The sequence below is a fragment of the Bos grunniens genome, chromosome 8, assembly GCF_055505025.1.
Source record: "Bos grunniens cultivar Pamir isolate PY7600 chromosome 8, Bosgru_T2T1.0, whole genome shotgun sequence".
NCBI classification, from domain to species: Eukaryota; Metazoa; Chordata; class Mammalia; order Artiodactyla; family Bovidae; genus Bos; species Bos grunniens.
Window position 1 is genome coordinate 101,331,998 of NC_141172.1, and position 25,636 is coordinate 101,357,633.

Here is a 25,636-nt window from a genome sequence, read left to right on the forward strand (position 1 = left end):
ACGTGCACAATTTTATAAAAGACAAAGGAGAAGTAAAGACAAAACTCAGAGGTGACTTTTAGAGAGGAAGCAGGGAGGTGGAAATCAGAGAAGCACATGACTCATGATTTCTAGTTCTTTAGCTGGGTGACAGTTTCACAGATGTTTATTATTATCTCATAATTTACATATATATCATACATATTTTGGATGTGTCAAATATTACACATGCACAAAATCTAGCCTATTTCTGTCAGCACAGATATAGGTCCCCAAACCTCATGCATTAGGGTAGCGTTTCTCAGCCTCAGCACATTTTGGATGGGATAATTCTCAGGGAGATGGGATGTACTGTCCTGTATACTGTAGAACACTTAGCGGCATCCATGGACTCCATTCACTAGATTCCGGTACCATCCCTCACATACATGGGACAGCAGAATGTTTCTAGACATTCATTCACAAATATTCTCTGGGGTGTAAATTCCATTAAGAATCATTGCCTTAGACATTTCCCTTAGTTTCTTCCAAATTCATTCAGTCACTTAAAATAGTGTGTGTGTGTTTTTTAATTTATGTAGCATTATAAGATTTAAAATTTTTAAAATAAGCTTTATTGTTTAGAACAGTTTTAAGATGTACAAAAGAATTGTGAAGATAGCACAGAGTTCTTGTATGCCCTACACCGGTTTCTATTATTATCTTACATTAGTTGGACATACTTGTTACAATTAATGAATCAATATTGATACAGTGTTATCATCTGTCACCCATATTTTATTAAGATTTCATCAGTTTTTACCTAATGTTGTTTTTCTGTTTCAGGATCCCATCCAGGATACCATATTACATTGAGTTATCATATCCCCTTTAGGATCCTCTTAGCTGGGACAGTTTCTCAGACTTTCATTTTTTGTGATGACCATGACAGTTTTGAGGAGTACGGGTTAAGTATTTTGCAGAATGTCCTTCAGTTGGGATTTGTCTGATGTTTTTGCTCACAGTTAGATGAGGTTATAGATTCTGGGGAAGTTTATAGAGGAATCACATTATGTCAAGGATACATATTATGAATATGGCTTTGTTGACTTTGATCACCTGACTGAGACAATATTTGTCAGCTTTCTTCACTGTTATTTTTTTCCCCTTTTCATACTGTACTCTTCAGAAAGAAGTCACTATTGTACAGCCCATACTTAAGGAGTGAAGAGTTACTCTGTATCTCCTTGTCATCCCCTTCTGACTTCAATCTTTCCCAGCATCAGGGTTTTTTCCAATGAGTCGGCTCTCTGCATCAGGTGGCCAAAGTATTGGAGCTTCAGCTTCAGCATCAGTCCTTCTAATGAGTATTCAGGGTTGATTTCCTTTAGGATGGACTGGTTTGATATGCTTGCTGTCTAGTGAACTCTCAAGAGTCTTCTCAGTTCGAAATACCACAGTTCAAAAGCATCAATTCTTCGGTGCTCAGCCTTCTTTATGGTCCAACTCTCACATCCGTACATAACTACTGGAAAAATGATAGCTTTGAGTGTATGGACCTTTGTCAGCAAAGTAATGTCTCTGCTTTTCAATACACTGTCTAAATTTGTCATAGCTTTTTTTTTCAAGGAGCAAGCATCTTTTAATTTCATAGCTTCAGTCACCATCTGCAGTGATTTTAGAGCCCAAGAAAAAAAAGTCTGTCACTGTTTCCATTGTTTCCCCATCTATTTGTCATGAAGTGATAGGACCAGATGCCATGATCTTAGTTTTTTGAATGTTGAGTTTCAAGCCAACTTTTTCACTCTCCTCTTTCACCCACATCAAGAGGCTCTTTAGTTCCTCTTATCTTTGTGTCATAAGGGTGATGTCATTTGCATATCTGAGTTTATTGATATTTCTTCTGGCAATCTTGATTCCAGCTTGTGCTTCATCCGGCCTGGCATTTCACATATCAGTTAAATAAGCAGGGTGACAATATACAGTCTTGATGTACTCCTTTCCCTATTTGGAACCAGTCCGTTGTCCCATGTCCATTTCTAGCTGTGACTTCTTGAGCTGCATACAGATTTCTTAGGAGGTAGGTAAAGTGTTCTGGTATTCCCACCTCTTTAAGAATTTTCCAGTTTGTTGTGATCCACACAGTCAAAGGCTTTGGCATAGTCAATGAAGCAGAAGCAGATGTTTTTCTGGAATTTCCTTGCTTTTTCTATGATGATCTCTGGCTCCTCTGCCTTTTCTAAATCCAGCTTGAACATCTGGACGTTCTCAGTACACATACTGTGGAAGCACTAGTCCTTATTTTGTCAAATTTCAGATAGCTGCTGGACCTTTAGGACTATCCCATTTATTTTCTTAAAAATGGTTCTGAGTTGTTTCTTAGAAGAAACACTTGTTAAATGTCACTTTCTTCCTTAATTTGGATACAAATTGGAGGGTATTCTTCATATTGTGGTAGGGTTATGTCAGTTTCCTAGTTTATTATACTAGAAATTTTCTCTGGTTCAGGTTCATTTTTTTTTTTCATTTTCCTGGACTTCCATTTTCCCTGCAAATTATGTGATAACTAATGACTTTCATTACAATATTCCCACTGTTCTCTGGCAGCTTTCTATACTGTCTTTCACCAGTCCTTATCATGATTCTCCCTTAACTTATCTATGCCTAAACAGTTACCTAATGTGAGATTCACCCTAGTCATTTCAAAGACGGAACGTGGAGGAGTAGCTGTGAGTAGAGTAGCAGAAGGAAAGGGACAACTCCTTTTTTTCACCCGTCTTTTCCCATGAACCTGTTGCCTGTAACTCTTCCCATCTGAGCTGAAGTTGGCTTACTATAATGAGTTGATTTGCCTTTACTGCCTTGGTATTCCTTTTGTCTACAGATATATGAGGTCAATACATATTATAGATGCCTATTGGACTTCCCTGGTGGTCCAATGTTTAAGAATCCACCTTCCAATGCAGGAGATGCAGGTTCGATCCCTTACCGGCTGATCAGGAACTAAGATCCCACATGTCACAGGGCAACTCAGCCCACGCACCACAACTGGAGAGGCTGTGTTTTACAAGAAGCACCTGCGTGCTGCAACTGGAGCAAGCCCACGAGCCTCAATCAAGAGCCCACATGCTGCAGTGAAGATCCAGCACAGTGAAAAAAAAAAAAAAAAGATGTCTATAATATTGTAAGTGTTCTTATATGAGACAAAATAGTCCCTTCTTAGCAATCTGAGACCATATCTTTAATAGGAAATACTTATATTTTTCACTAGAATAAGCCTTCACTATGGTCAAGTCAAACCTTCCCCTAAAATTTTTGATACAACTGTTTAACAAGGAGTCATATCTGGCTATTGATTGGTTAGAGAATATATATATTTTTTCTTTGTCCTTATTTGCCCTTGGTTGAAATAGTCTTGTGCAAAAATCTGGTCATAGTTTACAAGGTTGGTGGAATGGTTCTTGCGATGCCAGACAACTGGAAAAAATGATTGCTGTCCCTCCCCAGTGTAGTTCTAGAAGATGTTTGCTTCATGTGATCCTCCAGGGCACCAGGCAAACATTCAGCCTTGAGCAGGCAAACAAGCAAAAGGTCAGTAGCAGAAAAACGAAAGAACAATCTGGAGGATTTCGCTATGAGAATGTTATTTATGTAACTGGAAAAGCAAGTCTTCCCACCTCCACACCCCACTCTTGGAGGTGGAGGATTGGTTGTATTAGAGGATAATGTCTTCATATAGCCTCTCTTCTCCTGGAGCAGAGGGAGTAGGAGACCTTAATCAAAAATTTAATTTAGTAGAGTGTAGTGGGAGGATGACACCTCTGAGAATTTAATTTGGCATAGCAGAAAGACATGGGGGAATTCCAAAGTCTGGTCTTTGTGTAGCAAACTAATGGCCAGCAAGAGATAGATGGCTCAATTATGGGCCTGATCCTTAAGCTAACTTAAAATGTCCGTATTTTCCCAATGGTAGGCACAGTTGGAAAGTTAGAAGATAAAAAAACTGACATTGTTCCTCAGTATAAAATGATAAAATGCTATCTTTACAGTGAGCAGGGTTGAAGCTATGTTGATTACAGAAGAATCAAATGTTTCTTTTTCTCGGCTTGGAAAGAGTACATGTACTCACAGTAGACCACTGTATCTCAGAAGTAATGCCTGAGTTTGGGAGAGGTGGGTGTGTTTAACATAGTAGTCACTTACTGGATACCAGGAAGAATTAGGTGAGACTATCTCCAAGGGAAGTGGACTTGGAATACCTAAACCATCACGGATCTCTTGCTAAAGTCATATTCTAAATACAGTGAGTAGGGGACTTTCCTGGCGGTCCAGTGGCCAAGACACCACGCGCCTAGTGCAGGGACCAGGTTGGATCCCGGGTCAGAGAACTAGATCTGCATGCCACAACAAGGACCAAAGATCCACAGTGCTGCGACTAAGACCCAGCGCAGCCAAATAAAGAAAGAGTAACAAAAATAAATACAATGAATAATTCACTCTTGGGAAAATGGCTAGGGAAGGGAGGATGGATGTTAGCGTGAGACCAACTCCTGTGAGCAGGGCTTGGGAGTTCCTGAAAAGTGGTGGAAATATTAAAGACAATTTTAAAGAAAGAAATCTGAACAAAACTAATGCTCTCAGGGAAAAATGCAGATATGAAACCAAGGATCTGGTTGGTTCCAGAGGGAACTCCCTTCAGTGGTTTATAGTCTTTTGATACTTTGCCTTGAGACAAAGTATCATTTAAGAGTTAGGTCCAGATACCTATAACAGAAGACAAAAAATAATAGTGCCCGAGATAAAAATTCATTGTGCAAAAGAAGTAATGGTTTCAGGGCTGCAATGGCATTCCATGTTTATCAAAGATCCAGTCTCCTTTATGTTCTGTTATGCGAACATACAGCTTTCATTCTTTTTTTTTTTATTTTTAATCTTTACATAATTGTATTAGTTTTGCCAAATATCAAAATGAATCCGCCACAGGTATACATGTGTTCCCCATCCTGAACCCTCCTCCCTCCTCCCTCCCCATACCATCCCTCTGGGTCGTCCCAGTGCACTAGCCCCAAGCATCCAGTATCGTGCATCGAACCTGGACTGGCAACTCGTTTCTTAAATGATATTTTACATGTTTCAATGTCATTCTCCCAAATCTTCCCACCCTCTCCCTCTCCCACAGAGTCCATAAGACTGTTCTATACATCCGTGTCTCTTTTGCTGTCTCGTACACCGGGTTATTGTTACCATCTTTCTAAATTCCATATATATGCGTTAGTATACTGTATTTCTGTTTTTCCTTCTGGCTTACTTCACTCTGTATAATAGGCTCCAGTTTCATCCACCTCATTAGAACTGATTCAAATGTATTCTTTTTAATGGCTGAGTAATACTCCATTGTGTATATGTACCATAGCTTTCTTATCCATTCATCTGCTGATGGACATCTAGGTTGCTTCCATGTCCTGGCTATTATAAACAGTGCTGCGTATGCGAACATACAGCTTTCATTCTTAACATCACAAGATGTCTGGAAGCCCTTTAAAGAAGCTTTCCCAGAAGTTCTTCCCAATATCTTCCGCTTACCTCATTAGCCTTAATTTGGTCACATGGCCACCCCTAGTCAAGGGAGGCTGGAGAGATGCAATGTTTTTACTGGGCATACTGCCACCTCTAATAATAGAGATATACCATTGGTAAGAAGTGGAGAATGTGTAATGGGTAGGCAAATAAGTCTGACACAGCAGTTGTCATGCAGAGAGAGAGAGAGAGAGAGAGAGAGAGAGAGAGAGGGAGATGGGTTTCCCTGGTGGCTCAGATGGTAGAGAGAGAGAGAGAGAGAGATGGGTTTCCCTGGTGGCTCAGATGGTAGAGAGAGAGAGAGAGAGAGAGAGAGAGATGGGTTTCCCTGGTGGCTCAGATGGTAAAGAATCTGCCTGCAACGCAAGAGACCAAGATTCGATCCCTGGATTGGGAAGATCCCCTGGAGGAGAGAATGTCTACCCACTCCAGTATTCTTGCCTGGAGAATTCCATGGACAGAGGAGCCTGGCAGGCTACAGTCCATGGAGTTGCAAAGAGTTGGACCCAACTGAAGTGACTTAGCACACACAGCACACAGAGAGATGGTAGTTCCCTCATGTAAGCCTCAGCTCTTTGGTAAAGAGCTGTGTGGGAATTGAGTAGTAAACAAACCAACAGAGCGAAAAATGGACTATGGCCTGATCCACACACCCACTCCACTACTGTACTCAGGCAAGGAAGCAGTTGTCTACTGAGGGAACTGTCTCCAAGAATTGTAAGAGCTGGCTAGCTGCAAAGTGAGGAAAACCCACACTGTGCCTTTGAGCAGGGGGAGTATCAGAAAGCTAGGTGAAGACCTAGGTGGGTTCTTAGACAACTGCCCCCTAACTCCCTTTCCTGTATATTATAGGAGAAAGTTCACCTTTGAAGGAGCTATGGAAAGGGGAAGGCTAGTTCCTCTCGTGGTTTCAAGACCAAAGCAGCTGTTCCAAGCATCATGTCCAGAAATAACATTAGAAGAAGAAAGCTGATATATTCAGTGGTCTCTTTCTTAAAGTCAGAAAACCTTCTCCAGCAGACCTCACATTTGCCAGAACTAGAAAACATATCCACTGCTAAGCAAGACATTGACTAGTGAACAATGATGTACACACAATGGCTTTTATTGCAATACTGTTTATAAAAAATAAAAACTATTGAAATACCATCACAAGTGGTAACATTAATTTGGAGTACATTCATATAAAAGAAAACCATGAACCTAAGATAGTCTTGGACCTGGGATCAGGGACCTTTTACTGGAGTGCCTGAACCTGGACAAAAGGAGTTCATGGAGCAACAGAATACAAAGAAACTATAAGGGACTAAAAACAGCTGAATGCATGGCAGTCAGGGTGATTATGAACAATGATACAAAAAGGCCACAAACCAACGGCCACTTCTGAGGTGCCTGGAGCAAAAGCAGGGTACTGAGCGTGATCTGTGCACACAGCACCACCACAAGGGTGGCAGACCACCTAAGCCACCCCTTCTGTCAGACCCATGGAGCTGCCCCTACCCTCACTCCATTTAAGGAGAGCTAGCAAGGGCACCTGTAACTTGTTTTCTCTCCCTAGTGCTGCAGTACAAGTCCCAGGAAAGCCTTGCCTGAATTTCTCCTCCAGCCTCTTACAAATTTCTGCTGATTAAAGAGTCTAAGGACCCGGGTGGATAACACATCTAATTTTTTAAATTTAAGGTGAACTTTTAGGTGTAAATTTGAAAAGATGTTTGTGATACACTAAGTAAAACAAAAACAGGTTCCAAAACAATAGAGTATATATAACCTCCCTTTTGGGCTTCTTTGGTGGCTCAGATGGTAAAGAATTCACCTGCAATGCTGGAGACTTGAGTTTGATCCCCGGGTTGAGAAAATCCCCTGGAGAAGGGAATGGCTACCCTCTCTAGTATTCTTGCCTGGAGAATTCCATGGACAGAGGAGCCTGGAGGCCTACAGTCCACAGGGCCGAAAAGAGTTGGACATGACTAAGTGAGTAACACTAACAATCTCCCCTTTGCTTTTTATTGTTCAGTCACTCACTTGTGTCCGACTTTTTGCGACCCCATGGACTGTAGCACACCAGGCTTCCCTGTCCATTACCAACTCCTGGAGCTTACTCAAACTCATGTCCATTGAGTTGGTGATGCCACCAAACCATCTCATCCTCTGTCACTCTCTTTTCCTCCTGCCCTCCATTTCCCAGCATCAGGGTCTTTTCCAATGAGGCAGCTCTTTGCATCAGGTGGCCAAAGCATTGGAGCTTCAGCTTCAGCATCAGTCCTTCCAATGAGTATTCAGGGTTGATTTCCTTTAGGATTGACTGGCTTGATCTCCTTGCAAGTCCAAGGGACTCTCAAGTGTCTTCTCCAGCACCACAGTTTGAAAACATCAATTCTTCAGCGCTCAGCCTTCTTTATGGTGCAACTCTCACATCCATACATGACTACTGCAAAAACCATAGCTTTGACTATATGGACCTTTGTTGGCCAAGTGATGTCTCTGCTTTTGAATATGCTGTCTAGGTTTGTCATAGCTTCCTTTCCAAGAGCAGGGATCTTTTAGTTTCATGGCTGCAGTCACCGTCTGCAGTGATTTTGGAGCCCAAGAAAGAAAAGTCTGTCACTGCTTCCATTGTTTCCCCATCTATTTGTCATGAAGTGATGGGACCAGATGCCATGATCTTAGTTTTTTAAATGTTGACTTTTAAGCCAGTCTTTTCACTCTCCTCTTTTCACCTACACATCAAGAGGCTCTTTAGTTCCTCTTCTGTATCTGCAATAAGGGTGGTGTCATCTCCATATCTGAAGTTATTGACACTTCTCCTGGCAGTCTTAGTTCTAGCTTGTGCTTCATCCAGCCCAGCATGTAACATGATGTACTCTGCATATCAGTTAAATAAGCAGGGTGACAATAAACAGCCTTGATGTACTCCTTTCCCAATTTTGAACCAGTCTGTTCTATGTCTGGTTCTAACTGTTGCTACGTGACTTGCATACAGGTTTCTCAGGAGGCAGGAAAGGTGTTTTGGTATTCCCATCTCTTTAAGAATTTTCCACAGTTTGTTGTGATCCACCCTTTTGCTTTAAATGCAACCAAATCTATATTAAAATTTCAGAGCATACATGCCAAACTATTAACAATGATTATCTCTCAAGGGTGATATTACAGAGAAAGTTTCACTTTTGTTAGATTGTTGGAATAATGTACTATGAGAAAAATACAGACATTATAATACAGCAAAGAGGTTAATATCTTAAATGAGTGGCAAAAAGTCATTGAACAACAAAAGGTACAGCGAGGAGTCCTACTGGGAAGATTTGGTACATTGTCAGAAACCACTGTTGTATACGAAAAACCCCCAAGGATTTCTCCATTTCACCTTCTAAAGTAGGGTGTGCTATCTTGTGGGTGAAAGAAATGAAAGTTTCAAGTGATCCCTGACTCTTCAAATGCCCTTGAAAGCACCTGCTCTTAGTCACATGGTATTGTTGGCTTCTGCTGCTAAGTCACTTCAGTCGTGTCCGACTCTGTGTGACCCCATAGACGGCAGCCCACCAGGCTCCCCCATCCCTGGGATTCTCCAGGCAAGAACACTGGAGTGGGTTACCATTTCCTTCTCCAATGCATGAAAGTGAAAAATGAAAGTGAAGTCACTCAGTCGTGTCCAACTCTTAGCGACCCCATGGACTGCAACCTACCAGGCTCCTCCGTCCATGGGATTTTCCAAGCAAGAGTACTGGAGTGGGGTGCCATTGCCTTCTCCATTGTTGGCTTCTAACCATCAAATAATAATTTTACATTTGACTGAAGGAACCTAGAATATCTTAAAAGGCAAGTTGAAAAATTACAATGGCAAATTACAACACACTAAAGCAGTGTTTTCCAAATGGTAGGTTATGATCCATAAATGAGTCATTGAAATAATGTTGTAGGTTACAATCAACTTAAAAAAAAAAAAAACAGGGTAGTATACAATGGATTGAAATAAAATAGAAAAGTTAACTAGGTCTGGATAAAAAATTTATTTATGTGGGTTGTGGTCAACAAACTTGAATGCATTATACACTTAAAAAAATATATTATTATACAAGGTCAGGATTAGAAGAATCCTTATTTGATAATTTAAGATTAAACTTGTTTTTAACATCATGTGTGTGTGCTCAGTCATGTCTGATTCTTTGGGACCCAAAGGACTGTAGCCCACCAGGCTTCTCTGTCCATGGCATTTTCCAGGCAAGAATACCAGAGTGGACTGCCATTTCCTACTCCAGGGGATCTTCCCCAACCGGGGATCCACGCTGAGTCTCTTGAATCTCCTGCATTGGCAGGCAGATTGTTTATCACTGTGCCACCTGGAATGCCCCTTTTAACATATCCTTTGATATTTCAATTTAAGTTCATTTTCAATCTATGTATTTGAAAACCACGAACACTGAAGAATTAAACTTGACAGACTTTAGAAGTCAAACTGAAGGCACATTTGCTTATTCTGTGATAATTGAAAAAATAGTAATACAGATTAGACCATCACATCCTGTTTCACTGATATAAAGCATTATTTTAAGGAACTTAAAATTTATGCATCCTCTTATTTCCCCTTTATAACGATCCTATAAAGAAATTTATGTTATTTTTGCCTTAATCCAAATCAGATTATAGCATATATCACAACGTTAACAAATTAACGTTTTGCAGTATTATATAATTGAGAATTTTAAAATACCAGTGCCATCTAGTGGTTATTCTCAACACATTTCCTTTCTCTTGGGTATATACCCAAAAGTGGAATTGCTCTTCTGTATGTAGACATCCAGTGGCTGGTAACTATGCTTTAACTTTTGGAGGAACTGCAAAACTGTTTTCCAAAGTGGCTGTGCTATTTTACATTCCCACCAGCAATGTTTGAGGGTGTCAACTACTTTACATCTTGGCCAACACAGTAATTTCCATCTTTTTTTTTTTTGGCTGCACCAGGTGGCATGCAGGATCTTAGTTCCCTCACCAGGGTTGAAACTCAGGCCTCCTGCAGTGAAAGTGAGGAATCTTAACCACAGAACTGCCAGGAAAGTTGCTCCATCTTTTCTATTACAAATATCCAGAAGGCAATGGCACCCCACTCCAGTACTCTTGCCTGGAAAATCCCATGGATGGAGGAGCCTGGTGGGCTGCAGTCCATAGGGTCGCTAGAGTCCGACACGACTGAGCCACTTCACTTCCACTTTTCACTTTCATGCATTGGAGAAGGAAATGGCAACCCACTCCAGTGTTCTTGCCTGGAGAATCCCAGGGACGGGGGAGCCTGGTGGGCTGCCGTCTATGGGGTCACACAGAGTCGGACACGACTGAAGTGACTTAGCAGCAGCAGTGGGGGTATAGTGAAATCTCACTGTGGTTTTGATTTGTGTTTCCCTAATAACTAATGCTGTTGGGCCTCCTTTCATGTGCTTGCTGGTTGTTCACGTTTTCTTTGGAGAAATGTCTATTGCAGTCCTTTGCTCATGTTTAAATTGGAGGTTGCTCATCTTTTCCTTGCTGGAGTTGTAAGAGCTCTTTATAGATTCTGGATACCTTATCAGATGTATGATTTGCAAATATTTTCTCTCGTCCTGTAGGTTGTCTTCACTTTCTTGAATGAATGGAGAGGATTTTTTTCACCTAACAGTTTCTATCATCACTCTTTTCAGAACACCTAATATGTCAACTCCCGGAGAAGGCAATGGCAACCCACTCCAGTACTCTTGCCTGAAAAATCTCATGGACGGAGGAGCCTGGTAGGATGCAGTCCATGGGGTCGCTAAGAGTCAGGCACGACTAAGCGACTTCACTTTCACTTTTCACTTTCATGCATTGGAGAAGGAAATGGCAACCTACTCCTGTGTTCTTGCCTGGAGAATCCCAGGGACGGGGGAGCCTGGTGGGCTGCCGTCTATGGGGTCCCACAGAGTTGGACACGACTGAAGCGACTTAGCAGCAGTAGCAGCAATATTTCAACACAGTGTTAAAGAATCTGCCTGCCAGTGCAGGTGACAGGGGTTTGATCCCTGGGTTGGGAAGACTGCCTGGAGAAGGAAATGGCAACACATGCCAGTATTCTCACATGGAAAACCTATGGACAGAGGAGGCTGATGGGCTGTAGTGCATGGGGTTGCAAAGAGTTAGACAGCCTAAAGAACACATTGGTTACTCCTCATTCCTCTTACATAGGGAGAGACCTTGGCTTTGCTTGGTCCAGCTGTATCTCCATTGACTAGCACCCATAATTGCTAATACTTCTTGAATAAGTAAATTCTCTGGAGTCTCTAAGGACCATATCATAGATGGAAAATTCAAATGCCTATGACACTGGAAAGTGATATAAACGAGTAAAGAGAGATATTTAATGGCTTCTGATAAAAGGGAGACTTCAGTTCAGTCACTCAGTCGTGTCCAACTCTTTGCGACCCCATGAATCGCAGCATGCCAGGCCTCCCTGTCCATCACCAACTCCCGGAGTTCACCCAAACTCATATGCATCGAGTTGGTGAGCACATATCCTATTTCCAGGTTAGTTTCTTCAGCTAGTCCTCACATAACAACATTATCCTGTTCTACCTCTTCACCCTTGTTCTACCCTGTTCTACTCTCAGACTGCAAGGAGATCAAACCAGTCAATCCTAAAGGAAATCAGTCCTGAATGTTCACTGGAAGGACTGATGCTGAAGCTGAAGCTCCAAGACTTTGGCCACCTGATGGGAAGAACTGACTCCTTGGAAAAGACCCTGATGCTGGGAAAGACTGAAGGCGGGAGGAGAGGGGGGCGACAGAGGATGAGATGGTTGGATGGCATCACCGACTCGATGTACATGAGTCTGAGTAAGCTCTGGGAGCTGGTGATGGACAGGGAAGCCTGGAGTGCTGCAGTCCATGGGGTCACAAAGAGGCGGACACGACTGAGCGACTGAACTGAACTGAACCTCTTCAAAACAGAATTTCTTCACGTCTCCCTAAAAGTATTGTGCCAGTCTCTAGTTCATTAGGGTAGCTGAGTTACGGCCAAGGTATACTACAAAAGCAATACTAAGTCCCAGAATTCACCTTATTCTAGCACTGAGCCTGGATGTTTCCTCGCCGAGATATTGACAAAGAGTAGAAAAATCAGAGTTAACTCTGAGTTCTTCGGCAAGACTGACTACTGCAGAGCTCTGATTCAGAAGCTACTCCTCACCACAGGGCTGTCTAGCTGCACTCCGGCTGGCTTTAGTCCAGATTCAGTGGGAGAGTCGAAATGCGCCGCTGGCCGGCTTCTAGGAGAAGAGTGTGTTTATCTGCCCAGGAAAAGCGTTCCTAAGACGGGCCTCCCAGGGCGCGCGGGCAGCCAGGCGTCCTGGTGCCAGCGTGGACGGCGAGGGGACCAAGAGCCAAAGTCCGCTGGGAAGCCGCATCTCAGCCTTCAAGGTCCCTAATGCACATCTCAAATGGCCATCCTCCCCACGCCCCCCCGGCAAAGGAATTCCGCGTGGCAGCGCGGAAACGTTCATAGGCCGGGAAAAGGCGTACTCGGCGGCTGACGCGCCCAGTACCTCTAGACGCGCAGGCTGGAGACCAATTGTCACCGTAGAGACCCCGCAGGAGGGGCGGGGCGGAGTTGTTTCTCACAGAGCTTGCGCGTAGCGCCTGTTTCCAGAGGGCAGGCTGCGGAGAGAGGGAAACCAGCGCCGCGCGCCACCGAGGCCCACTGCGTGCGCAGGCGCACTCAGCCACCTCCCGCCTCTTGGAGCGCCCGGCACCTCCACGCAGAGCTCGGGGGCGGGGCCCCAGGGGCGGGGTCTGGGGCGGGGCTAAATGCTGGGGGAAAATCAGCCTTTCTGTGGTCGCTCGTTGAGTCCGTTGTCGCCTCTGACTTCGATCTGCCGCAATCATGTTGCCCAACACTGGGTAAGCATAATTTGGCTCCGTGGGGGAGGAAACCGGGCCAGGCGGAGTGGATAGCTTGGGTGGCCCTGACCCGGCGGTAGGAGGATTAATGATACTGCGCGGAGCGATCTGGAACGCTGTTTCGCCCTGGATGCAGTGTTCCTCTAACCTGCGGTAACTTGTGAAAAGTAGCGCAGAGGTATGTACTTCAGGGTGTCAGTCGTGTTAATATCTCACACATAAAGGATCCGGAGTGACGTATCCCGCTGCCTCTGGGGCGGGTCCCAATTTTGGGTTTAGACATACAGCTGCGTGTCCTGCTGGAAGTAGCGAGTTCTGGGTGAAAGGTCACCGGAACTCTTGTGCACTTAATGAGTCCCCCACTTGTTCAGAACTCTCAATTCTGGAAGGAGAAAATAAGGGGTGTTTAAAAAGGGATTTCAAGTTAGTAACAAACTAAGCTAACCTTAAAGGATGAGTGTCTTTGGCGAGGCTTTTTTTTTTTACTTTGAGATGATACTAAGTTGTGCTAAAATACACATAAGGTTTGCCATCGTCACCGTTTTTAAGTGTACAGTTAAGTAGTGTTAAATATGTTTGCACTGTTGTGCAACCAGTTTCCAGAACTTTTTCGACTTGAGAAGTAAACTCTGTATCCTCCTCCCATCCCATTCTGTTTTCCGTTTATGTACTGTATGGATGTTTTGAGCTGAGTGACATGTTCGTTCTGAAGTTAGCTTGAAACATACAGGCACGTGGCCAAAAGACTTAAACACCTCAGAAGGGTGAGTTTCCTTATTCTTAACTTTCAATCCCCTACTTACTCTCTGGTGGGTTTCCAAAGGTACTCTGTGTATTTATAAACATATTTGGGTACACAATCCTAAACACGTACAAACACACTCCCCACTTTACAAAATAGTAGCAAAGCCCCGTTTTGCATCTTGCTATTTTTACCTGTCATTTAATATGTCTTGGGACGTATTTTCAGTACATTTAGATCTTTCTCACTTTTAATGTTCTATTTATTTAACCTACCCCCATCATTGGATGGGGCTTCCCTTCCCTGGTGGCTCAGAGGATAAAGCATCTGCCTGCAATGCAGGAGACCCGGGTTCGATCCCTGGGTTGGGAAGATCCCCTGGAGAAGGAAATGGCAACCCACTCCAGTGTTCTTGCCTGGAGAATCCCAAAGACAGAGGAGCCTGAAGGGCTACCGTCCACAGGGTCGCAAAGAGTCGGACACGACTGAGCGACTTCACTTTCACTTTAATTTTCATCATTGGATACCGGATCATTTCTGCTTCAGTCATGTCCAACTCTGTGTGACCCCATAGACGGCAGCCCACCAGGCTCCCCCATCCCTGGGATTCTCCAGGCAAGAACACTGGAGTGGGTTGCCATTTCCTTCTCCAATGCATGAGAGTGAAAAGTGAAAGTGAAGTCGCTCAGTCCTGTCCGACTCCCAGCGACCCCATGGATTGAAGCCTACCAGGCTCCTCCGTCTATGAGATTTTCCAGGCAAGAGTACTGGAGTGGGGTGCCATTGCCTTCTCCGAGATCATTTCTAGTCTTCTGTTACTCCATCTTTGCTGCCATGATTATCCTTGTATTCACATATTTACATATCTTGTTTTTCACATATTTGAGTGTATCCACATAATAAATTCTTGGCAATGAAGCTGCTGGAGCAAAGAATGTAAGCATTTCAAATTTGATCAGTTCAGTTCAGTTCAGTCACTCAGTCTTGTCCCACTCTTTTCGACCCCATGAATCACAGCACCCCAGGCCTCCCTGTCCATCACCAACTCCCAGAGTTCACTCAGACTCACATCCATCGAGTCAGTGATGCCATCCAGCCATCTCATCCTCTGTCGTCCCCTTCTCCTCCTGCCCCCAATCCCTCCCAGCATCAGAGTCTTTTCCAATGAGTCAACTCTTCACATGAGGTGGCCAAAGTACTGGAGTTTCAGCTTTAGCATTATTCCTTCCAAAGAAATCCCAGGGCTGATCTCCTTCAGAATGGACTGGTTGGATCTCTTTGCAGTCCAAGGGACTCTCAAGAGTCTTCTCCAACACCACAGTTCAAAAGCATCAATTCTTCGGCGCTCAGCCTTCCTCACAGTCCAACTCTCACATCCATACATGACCACAGGAAAAACCATAGCCTTGACTAGACTGACCTTTGTTGACAAAGTAATGTCTCTGCTTTTGAATAAGCTATCTAGGTTGGTCATAACTTTCCTTCCAAGAAGTTGCAGTCACCATCTGCAGTGATTTTGGAGGCCCCCAAAAATAAAGTCTGACAGTTTCCACTGTCTCCCCATCTATTTCCCGTGAAGTGATGGGACCGGATGCCATGATCTTCGTTTTCTGAATGTTGAGCTTTAAGCCAACTTTTTCACTCTCTCCTTTCACTTTCATCAAGAGGCTTTTAAGTTCCTCTTCACTTTCTGCCGTAAGGGTGGTGTCATCTGCATATCTGAGGTTATTGATATTTCTCCCAGCAATCTTGATTCCAGCTTGTGCTTCTTCCAGTCCAGAAGTTAAATAAGCAGGGTGACAATATACAGCCTTGACGTACTCCTTTTCTTATTTGGAACCAGTCTGTTGTTCCATGTCCAGTTCTAACTGTTCCTTCCTGACCTTCATACAGATTTCTCAAGAGGCAGGTCATAGTTAATACCAAAAGCTCTCCAAAGAGGTTGCACGCTGAAAAGAATTAATGCGATTTCCTAACCCAATATACTGGTAAACAGCAAAATGTCTGATTAAAAAAAATACTTGTTTTGATAATAAAAATCTAACTAGAGAAAAAAATGGCACCTCATTATAGTTAAAATCTGCACCAAAGAGTGAGGAAGCAGATCTTTTTATATGTTTAAAGCAGCAGTTCTTGTTGAGGAGTATTTTTGATTCCCATAGGACATTAGGCAATATCTGGGAACACATTTTATTGTCACAATGTAGTGGGGGTGCTACTGGCATCTAATGGGGGGTCCAGGGATGCTGGCAAACATCTTATAAGGCACAGGAGAGCCCTCTACAGTAAAGAATTATCTTGTCCAAAACGTCAATAGTGTAGAGATTGAGAAATCCTGGTTTAAAACCATCTGTGTATCTTTCCCTTTGCCTGGCTTACACAGTTAGGCTTTTGATTGATCTCTGAGATCTCTCTACTGAAAAGTAATTTGTTCTATATCATACATGTTAGAAAATTTTTCTCAGTGTTTTTTCATTGCATCTTGAGTTTGATGATGCTATTTGTTTATCATGCAGAACCATGTGGTTTTATTGAATCAGAGTTATCAATGATAATCAAGTTATCTTTTAAGACTTTTGTGTTTTTGTGACAAAGCTATAAAAGGCCATCTTAAACAAAGATTTTTTAAATTTATAAGTATTCTTCTGGAATTTTTGTGGGCTTCCCCCTCCCCCCTCCCCACCAACTCAGATTTCAGCATAGCAAGTGAGTTAGGAAACCCACTTCATTTTGGTTCAGATGGCTGGCTGTACAGTTTTTCCAGCACCATTTACTGACTATTTGTTCTTTCTGTTAAAAATTCCACCTCTGAATTCTTGTATGTATAGGGATCTTTTTTATTCTATTACTTTGGTCTATCTGTTCATGTACCAGTGCTAAATTATGTTAATTACTCTAATTTTATAAAGTGTTTTAGTATCTTGGAAGGCTAGTTACTGCCTCATCTGGATTTTTTTTTTCAGAATTTTCTTTGTTACTTTCAGATGTTTATTTTTCTAAATGAACTTTAACTTGTATAGTGTTTTTTGAAGTGATTGTTTTTTTTCTTTAAATAGTTAAAGATTCATCACATTTACCATGATTTTGAGGTACTAGGGAATTTTGGTAAATTGTAGTGCTAACTCTGCATTAGCAAGTTTTAGTCATCTACCAGTAGTAATGAGGAATTTGGAATCTTTTTGCTTTCTCACCTTCTATACTCTGGTTCTGATGCTTTAGAAATGGAGGTATAGACCCAGTGGTTTTCAGGTTAAGAGGAAAGCGGACTTTGCCCTTGTTTGTGCCAACGCCTGAGACCTTCAGCGTGAAAATGCCCTTCATCCTACTGGGAATCAATCCAAGTGGACCAAAGGCAAAGGAGTAGAGCTTTTTTTTTTTTTTTTCTTAAATTTATTTTATTAAAGTATAGCTAATTTACAATGTTGTGTTAATTCCTGCTGTATGGCAAAGTGAGTCAATTATACATATATATGTACACACACACTAACATGTATGTGTGTGTTAGTTGCTCAGTTGTGTCTGATTCTTTGCAAACCTATGGACTGTAGCCCACCAGGCTCCTCTGTCCGTGGAATTCTCCAGGCAACCATTCCCTTCGCCAGGGGATCTTCCCGACCCAGGGATAGAACCAAGTATCCTGCATTGTAGACAGATTCTTTACCGTCTGAGCCACCAGGGAAACCCACAAACATATATATGTATATATATAAACTGATAGCTTATGGGGAACAATGTCGGATTCGTGATCTCCGAAGAAGAGTTAGCTTTGGGACCAGGGATCAGGCTTGATCACTGAAGAGCTTTTGTGTGGCGGAGTTTTATTAAAGTAAGAAAAGAGACAGAGAAAGCTTCTGACATAGATATCAGAAGGGGTCGGAGAACGCCTCCCTTTGCTAGTGTTAGCAAGGGAGTTATATACTTTTTAAATTAGTTATTATAGTAAATCAAAAGAATGTCTCAAGGTTGTAAAATTTTTACCAGACCCACTCCCACAATTTACATTTTAGGATAACAGATTAGAATTTAACAATAGAAAGATCCTACCAGACCCACTCCCATAATATACATTCTAAAATATCAGGGTTAATAGGAAGGTTTTCAGGAAGGAGAAACTGTCCTCAAGCAGGATACTTTGTTGTTATATAATCCCTAGTACAAAGTTGAAACTGAGTTGTTTGTTGTGTTATCATCAGTTCTGGGCTTAAAGGAAAAAAAAAAATAAACATTTTATGTGATTAAGACTAAGAAATGTAGAGGAAAAAAAAAAGTTTGTCCTTTTCTCCTCCTGGAGAACCCCAGACCCCTCTCTCCTTGGGGAACCCCGGACTTCTTATCAACCTGCCTAGGAACTGACTCTCTCAAAACCATAATGGAAAAGGATATGAACATTCTTTTTCATGTGGGAGGATTAATGATACTGCTCGGAGCGATCTGGAACGCTGTTTGGCCCTCGATGCAGTGTTCGTCTAACCTGCGGTAACTTGTGAAAAGTAGCGCAGAGGTATGTACTTCAGGGTGTCAGTCGTGTTAATATCTCACACATAAAGGATCCCGAGTGAGGTATCCCGCCGCCTCTGGAGAGGGTCCCCACTTTGGGTTTAGACATACAGCTGTGTGTCCTGCTGGAAGTCGCGAGTTCTGGGTGAAAGGTCACCGAAACTCTTGTGCACTTAATGAGTCCCCCACTTGTTCAGTTCAGTTCAGTTCAGTTCAGTTCAGTCGCTCAGTCGTGTCCGACTCTTTGCGACCCCATGAATCACAGCACGCCAGGCCTCCCTGTCCATCACCAACTCCCGGAGTTCACTCAGACTCACGTCCATCGAGTCAGTGATGCCATCCAGCCATCTCATCCTCTGTCGTCCCCTTCTCCTCCTGCCCCCAATCCCTCCCAGCATCAGACTCTTTTCCAATGAGTCAACTCTTCACATGAGGTGGCCAAAGTACTGGAGTTTCAGCTTCAGCATCATTCCTTCCAAAGAAATCCCAGGGCTGATCTCCTTCAGAATGGACTGGTTGGATCTCCTTGCAGTCCAAGGGACTCTGAAGAGTCCTCTCCAACACCACCAAAGTTCAAAAGCACCAATCCTTCGGCACTCAGCCTTCTTCACAGTCCAACTCTCACATCCATACATGACCACTGGAAAAACTATAGCCTTGACTAGACAGACCTTTGTTGGCAAAGTAATGTCTCTGCTTTTGAATATGCTATCTAGGTTGGTCATAACTTTCCTTCCAAGAAGTAAGTGTCTTTTAATTTTATGACTGCAGTCACCATCTGCAGTGATTTTGGAGCCCAGAAAAATAAAGTCTGACACTGTTTCCACTGTTTCCCCATCTATTTCCCATGAAGTGATGGGACCAGATGCCATGATCTTCGTTTTCTGAATGTTGAGCTTTAAGCCAACTTTTTCACTCTCCACTTTCACTTTCATCAAGAGGCTTTTGAGTTCCTCTTCACTTTCTGCCATAAGAGTGGTGTCATCTGCATATCTGAGGTTCTGGAAGGAGAAAATAAGGGGTGTTTAAAAAGGGATTTCAAGTTAGTAACAAACTAAGCTAACCTTAAAGGATGAGTGTCTTTGGCGAGGCTTTTTTTTTTTTTTTACTTTGAGATGATACTAAGTTGTGCTAAAATACACATAAGGTTTGCCATCGTCACCGTTTTTAAGTGTACAGTTAAGTAGTGTTAAATATGTTTGCACTGTTGTGCAACCAGTTTCCAGAACTTTTTCGACTTGAGAAGTAAACTCTGTATCCTCCTCCCATCCCATTCTGTTTTCCGTTTATGTACTGTATGGATGTTTTGAGCTGAGTGACATGTTCGTTCTGAAGTTAGCTTGAAACATACAGGCACGTGGCCAAAAGACTTAAACACCTCAGAAGGGTGAGTTTCCTTATTCTTAACTTTCAATCCCCTACTTACTCTCTGGTGGGTTTCCAAAGGTACTCTGTGTATTTATAAACATATTTGGGTACACAATCCTAAACACGTACAAACACACTCCCCACTTTACAAAATAGTAGCAAAGCCCCGTTTTGCATCTTGCTATTTTTACCTGTCATTTAATATGTCTTGGGACATATTTTCAGTACATTTAGATCTTTCTCACTTTTAATGTTCTATTTATTTAACCTACCTCCATCATTGGATGGGGCTTCCCTTCCCTGGTGGCTCAGAGGATAAAGCATCTGCCTGCAATGCAGGAGACCCGGGTTCGATCCCTGGGTTGGGAAGATCCCCTGGAGAAGGAAATGGCAACCCACTCCAGTGTTCTTGTCTGGAGAATCCCATGGACAGAGGAGCCTGGAGGGCTATTGTCCACAGGGTCGCAAAGAGTCGGACATGACTGAGTGACTTCACTTTCACTTTTACTTTTTCATATTCTTTTCCATTATGGTTTATCACAGGATATTGAATACAATTCCCTGTGCTACACAGTAGGCCCTGTTGTTTATCCTTCCTATATGTAATAGTTTGTATCTGCTATGGATAGGGCTTTTTAAAGCAATAATTGGGACGTTTTCATCTAAATACTTACATTTAAAAATTACTTTAACACTATGTATACTACCTTTTGTATAAAAAGGAAGGGAAAATTACACATACACACAGGATATGTTTTATATATGTGTGTGTCTGCATATTTTTAAAAAAGGAAATATAATAAGGGTAAGTGGAAAATAAGGAATCTATAGACAAAGGATTGAACTTCTTTCAATACACACATTTATAAGGTTTGACTTTTTTATTGGCCACACAGTGCAGCTTGTAGGATCTTAGTTCCCCCAACCAGGGGTGGAACCCAGGCCCTTGGCAGTGAAAGCACAGGAGTCCTAAGCACTGGACGACCAGGGAATTTCCAGATTTGACTTTTAAATCAAGTATAGGTTTTATAGTATCCCTCATCAAAGATGAGGGGAAAGTGATAAACTAAAGTGGACTGTCATCATAAACAGAGGACCTTAACTGTATGTCAAGCTTTTCACATAAATATACATAGAAAAATAATTCAAATAATTTTAACATAGTAATTTGTATACCTTTAGAGACATCTGCTCTAAGGACAAGAGAGTACAAAGAAATCTTGAACTGTACTTGGTAGATTTATTATTGATAGTTGTATTAGTGTAGTAATTTGAATACTGTTGCATCTTACAGTATTAATAAATATTAATAAAATTAATAAATATTAATATACCACCTCTTCTTGGTCTGATTCTTTAGCAGAAGAACCAGTGATCCTTACCCTTCCCTCTGCCACGAGTGAGAGTGTGTTCCTGGAGTCTTCTTCTCTTCTCTAACCTGTCTTTCCTTGATTGCTCAGTTGGTGAAGAATCCACCTACAATGCAGGTTCAATTCCTGGGTCAGAAAGATCTGCTGGAGAAAGCATAGGCTACCCAATCCAGTATTCTTGGGCTTCCATTGTGGCTCAGCTTGTAAAGAATCTGCCTGCAATGCAGGAGACCTGGATTCAATCCCTGGATTGGGAAGATCCTTTGGAGAAGGGAAGGGAAAGGCTGCCCACTCCAGTACTCTGGCCTGGAGAATTCCATGGACTGTGTAGTCCTCGGGGTAGCAAAGAGTTGGACACAACTGAGCAACTTTCACTTTACAACCCGTCTTACGGACTTCTTGTCCTTTTTCTGTTAGAAAGCCATGTCTTTCTTAGAATCCCATTCTTGTCACAAAAACTGTTAAGACCTGGAATTTGTATTTATCATGTTTAACATAAACAGTTTAAAGGTGTATATAACTTACCAGTGTCTGAAGTACATAAAATTCTATCATTCCCCCAAACAATACAAGGATCTAGAAAAGTTGAACTTAAGTCATTCCAGTTTAACTTTTGTTATTGTAATAATATATTTTAATTCTATTTTAACCTCTAAATGTTATTATTTATTATATCATTTATATTATTACTAATTAGCAGTATAAAAACTTTTTTTAGATTTCTGTACTTAATTTATCTTTGGCTTTTATTTCTTCCTGTAGCTCTGACCTTCCATCTGGAAACATTTTTTTTTCTTTCTTTAGTAAATAAGGCAGGAGAAAGAAAGAAAAAATATTTGGCTTGAAATGAAAGAAATAATGCTGTCATTATTTGCAGATGATATGATTATCTAACTGGAAAATCAAAATAATGTACAACTAAATTACTAGATTTAATAAGAGTCTGATACACTGTCAGGATACAAAAGTCAATGATAAAAATTAGATTTCTGCACACAAGCAAAAGGGCTTCCCAGGTGGCGCTAGTGGTAAAGAAGTAAGAGACTCCGGTTCCATCCCTGAGTCAGGAAGATCCCCTGGAGGAGGGTAGGCAACCCACTGCAGGTGTTCTTGCCTGGAGAATCACATGGACAGAGGAGCCTGGTGGGCTACAGTCCATGGGGTTGCAAAGAGTAGGACATGACTGAAGCAACTTAGCATGCACTCACACGCACAAGTAACAGCCAGCAAGTACAGTACAATGGCTATAAAAATGAGAAGTTCAAAATCCAGAATATGGGTTGTTCTACAGATCTATATTCTTCAGCAAATAAATGGCATAAAGAAAATCTAAAATCTGTTATAGATTATAAGAGACTCAAAAGATGTACAGGCATACCTCATTTTATTTGTGCTGTACCTTTATTGCCCTTTGCAGATATTTTGTGTTTTACAAACTGAAAGTTTGTGGGAACCCTGCTTTGTCAGATGGTGGTTAGCATTTTTTAGCAATAAAATAGTTTTAAATTAAAATATGCACATTTTTTTAAGACATAGTACTATAGCATATTTAAAAGACCACAATGTAAGTGTAACTTTTATATACTAGGAAACCAAAGTTTGTGTGACTCACTTTATTTCAATATTCACTTTATTGTGGTGGTCTGGAATTGAACCTGCAATCTCTCAAGGTGTGTCTGTAACAAATTAATGCAATGTAAAGTCCTTACAGGATCCTGATTTGATCAAACCCACTGTAAAAAGATATTTTTGAGAGAGTTGTGAAACTTTGCATAAGGATAGGTACTAGTTGATTTTGAGGAATTACTGTTACTTTTCTTAGTTGTGATAATGACATTATTATATAAAAATTGGAGGTACATACTGAAATGTTTGTAAGTGAAATTAAATGACTTTTGAGGTTTGCTTTCTGATAATTATTTTCAAAATTGTGATTGTTGTTGAATTGTTAAATAAACATGGATACTTATTACAGTATTTTTGTATTTTTGAAAATATTTGAAAATTCTATAATAAAAAATGGTCTTTAAGTAACTTTGCACTGATTGCGAGGGAAACTAGAGTAATTAAATAATGGGAAAATCTGATAACACCATGATTGGATGGTCAGAATATTACCTTTGATTACAGAGGGACATCCTGTGGTTCTGGGTGTGAAATAGAGAGTAATACCGTGTTCATGGACTGGAGCACTCAATGTCTTAAAGCTGGTGGTTCTTCTCACATTGCTGTGCTGTGTGCTTAGTCGCTCAGTTGTGTCTATTTGTGACCCCATGGACTGTAGCCCTCCAGGCTCCTCTGTCCATTGAATTCTATCAAAATCCCAACTGATTTTGCATGTGCAGTTAAATAAGCTAATTTCTAATATGTGGAAAAGCAAAGATCCAAGTATAGCCAAGAAAGCTGTTAAGATAGTGCAATCCATTTAACCAAATTAAACAGAAGACAGAGCCTAGAAATAGATCTGTTTGTTTCTGGAGACTCAGTCTATGACAAAGCTGGCATTCAAGATCTGTGGGAAAGATAGGCTTTTCAGACTGGAACTGTTGGTTGTCCATGTCGGGGAAAATGTAGGTCATCGGGTCGGCATATGCCCTGGAGAAACTCTTGTACATGTGACTGGAAGAAGTGTACAAGATTCTTTTAGCACCATTGTTCATAATAGGAAAAAAAAAGAAAAAAAAAAACCTGGAAACCCTCCTCAAGGTCCATAAACAGTAGAATGACTAAATACCTAATAGTATCGGTTCAGTTCAGTCACTCAGTCGTGTCTGACTCTGCGACCCCATGGACATGCTCATATGCAAAATATTGTATATTAAATAAAGTAAGTGTAACTGTTTACACCAGTATGGATATGTCTCCATGTTTTGTGAAATAAGCAAACTATAGAATGACATATACTGTATGAAGGGCTTCCCTGGTAGCTCAGCTGGTAAAGAATCCACTTGCAATGCAAGAGACCCCGGTTCAATTTCTGCGTCAGGAAGATACCCACACCAGTATTCTTGGGCTTCCCTGGTGGCTCCCTTTATTCCTCCCTGGTAAAGAATCCACCTGCCAGTGCAGGAGATGTAGGTTCCATCTCTGTGTCAGGAAGATCCCCTGGAGTAGAAAATGGCAGCCCACTCCAGTATTCTTGCCTGGAAAACCCCATGAACTGCGGAGTCTGGTGCGCTGAAGTCTATGGGGGCGCAAAAGAGTCAGATATGACTTAGCAACTAAAACAACAAACAGCAACAACAAAAATGAAATTCTTTTTTGAGGGGAAGAAAGAATGTGTTTATTTCCTAGGGCTGCCATAACAAAAGACCACCGATTGAGTGGCTTCAAATGGAGATTTAAGTTCTGAAGACTTGAAGTCTGAAGTCCAGGTGTTAGCAGTGCCCTAGCAATGCTAGTGTTCCCTCTGAAATTATGAGCAGAACCCTTACTTGCCTCTCCCTAGCTCTGGTTATCATCGGCAGTCCTTGGCATTCTTAGTTGGTGGCTGCTTTACTCCACTCTCCACTTCTCTCGTCACACGGTGTCCTCCCTGTGTGTCTGTCTGTATGTAGTCTTTCTTCCTCTTACAAAGGCACAGTCAAACTGAAGTAAGGATCCACCTACTGTCAGACGGTAAAGCGTCTGCCCACAATGTGGGAGACCTGGGTTCAATCCCTGGGTTGGGAAGATCCCCTGGAAAAGGAAATGGCAACCCACTCCGGTACTCTTGCCTAGAAAATTCCGTGGATGGAGGAGCCTGGTGGGCTACAGTCCATGAGGCTGCCAAAAGTTGGACACTACTGAGCGACTTCACTTTCTTTTCTTCCTACTCCTGTATGACCTCATTGTAACTAATTACATCTGCAGCAACCCTGTTTCCAAATAAGGTCTCATTAGGGGATGCTGGAGGTTAGGACTTCAAAATACCCTAACACTTTGGTAGATAAAATTCAATCTATGACAGGGAGGTACAATTGTATTTTGGTGAATACAGTTCAATTTATAATAGCGAAATAGTGTTTGCTGAATTGGGGTTCAAAATCGATCATACGTGTTCATACACATAAGTGTTCAAAACTGTTCTTAGCTCCCACACTGTACACAAACAGATGGAGGGTCGGATTTGGCCCCTGGCTTAGACATAGATAAGTAGGTATTAGGAATAATGAAAAAAAAAGGCAAGGAAATTAGTAATAATATTTAAAGTAGTTGTTACTTTGTGGGTCGGAAGGAAGAAGAAGGA

At 41.8% G+C, this 25,636-nt stretch overlaps 1 protein-coding gene across 5 annotated transcripts in view; it reads left to right on the forward strand.

Moving 5' to 3' along the window:
- The first annotated feature begins 13,321 nt into the window (after positions 1-13,321).
- Positions 13,322-25,636, forward strand: part of HSDL2 (hydroxysteroid dehydrogenase like 2) — a 60,711-nt gene continuing 48,396 nt past the window's right edge. For 2 of the 5 annotated variants that reach the window (XM_086315984.1, XM_086315986.1), the window contains exon 1: positions 13,322-13,609. Coding sequence is in view for 2 of the 5 variants with exons in the window: in XM_086315981.1 (XP_086172107.1) it covers positions 13,415-13,431 (17 nt within the window). In the remaining 3 variants the exon portion in view is untranslated. Of the gene's footprint in view, positions 13,610-18,572; positions 18,675-25,636 lie in introns of those variants that run through there. The other 3 variants (XM_086315981.1, XM_086315983.1, XM_086315985.1) reach the window with 2 other exon arrangements.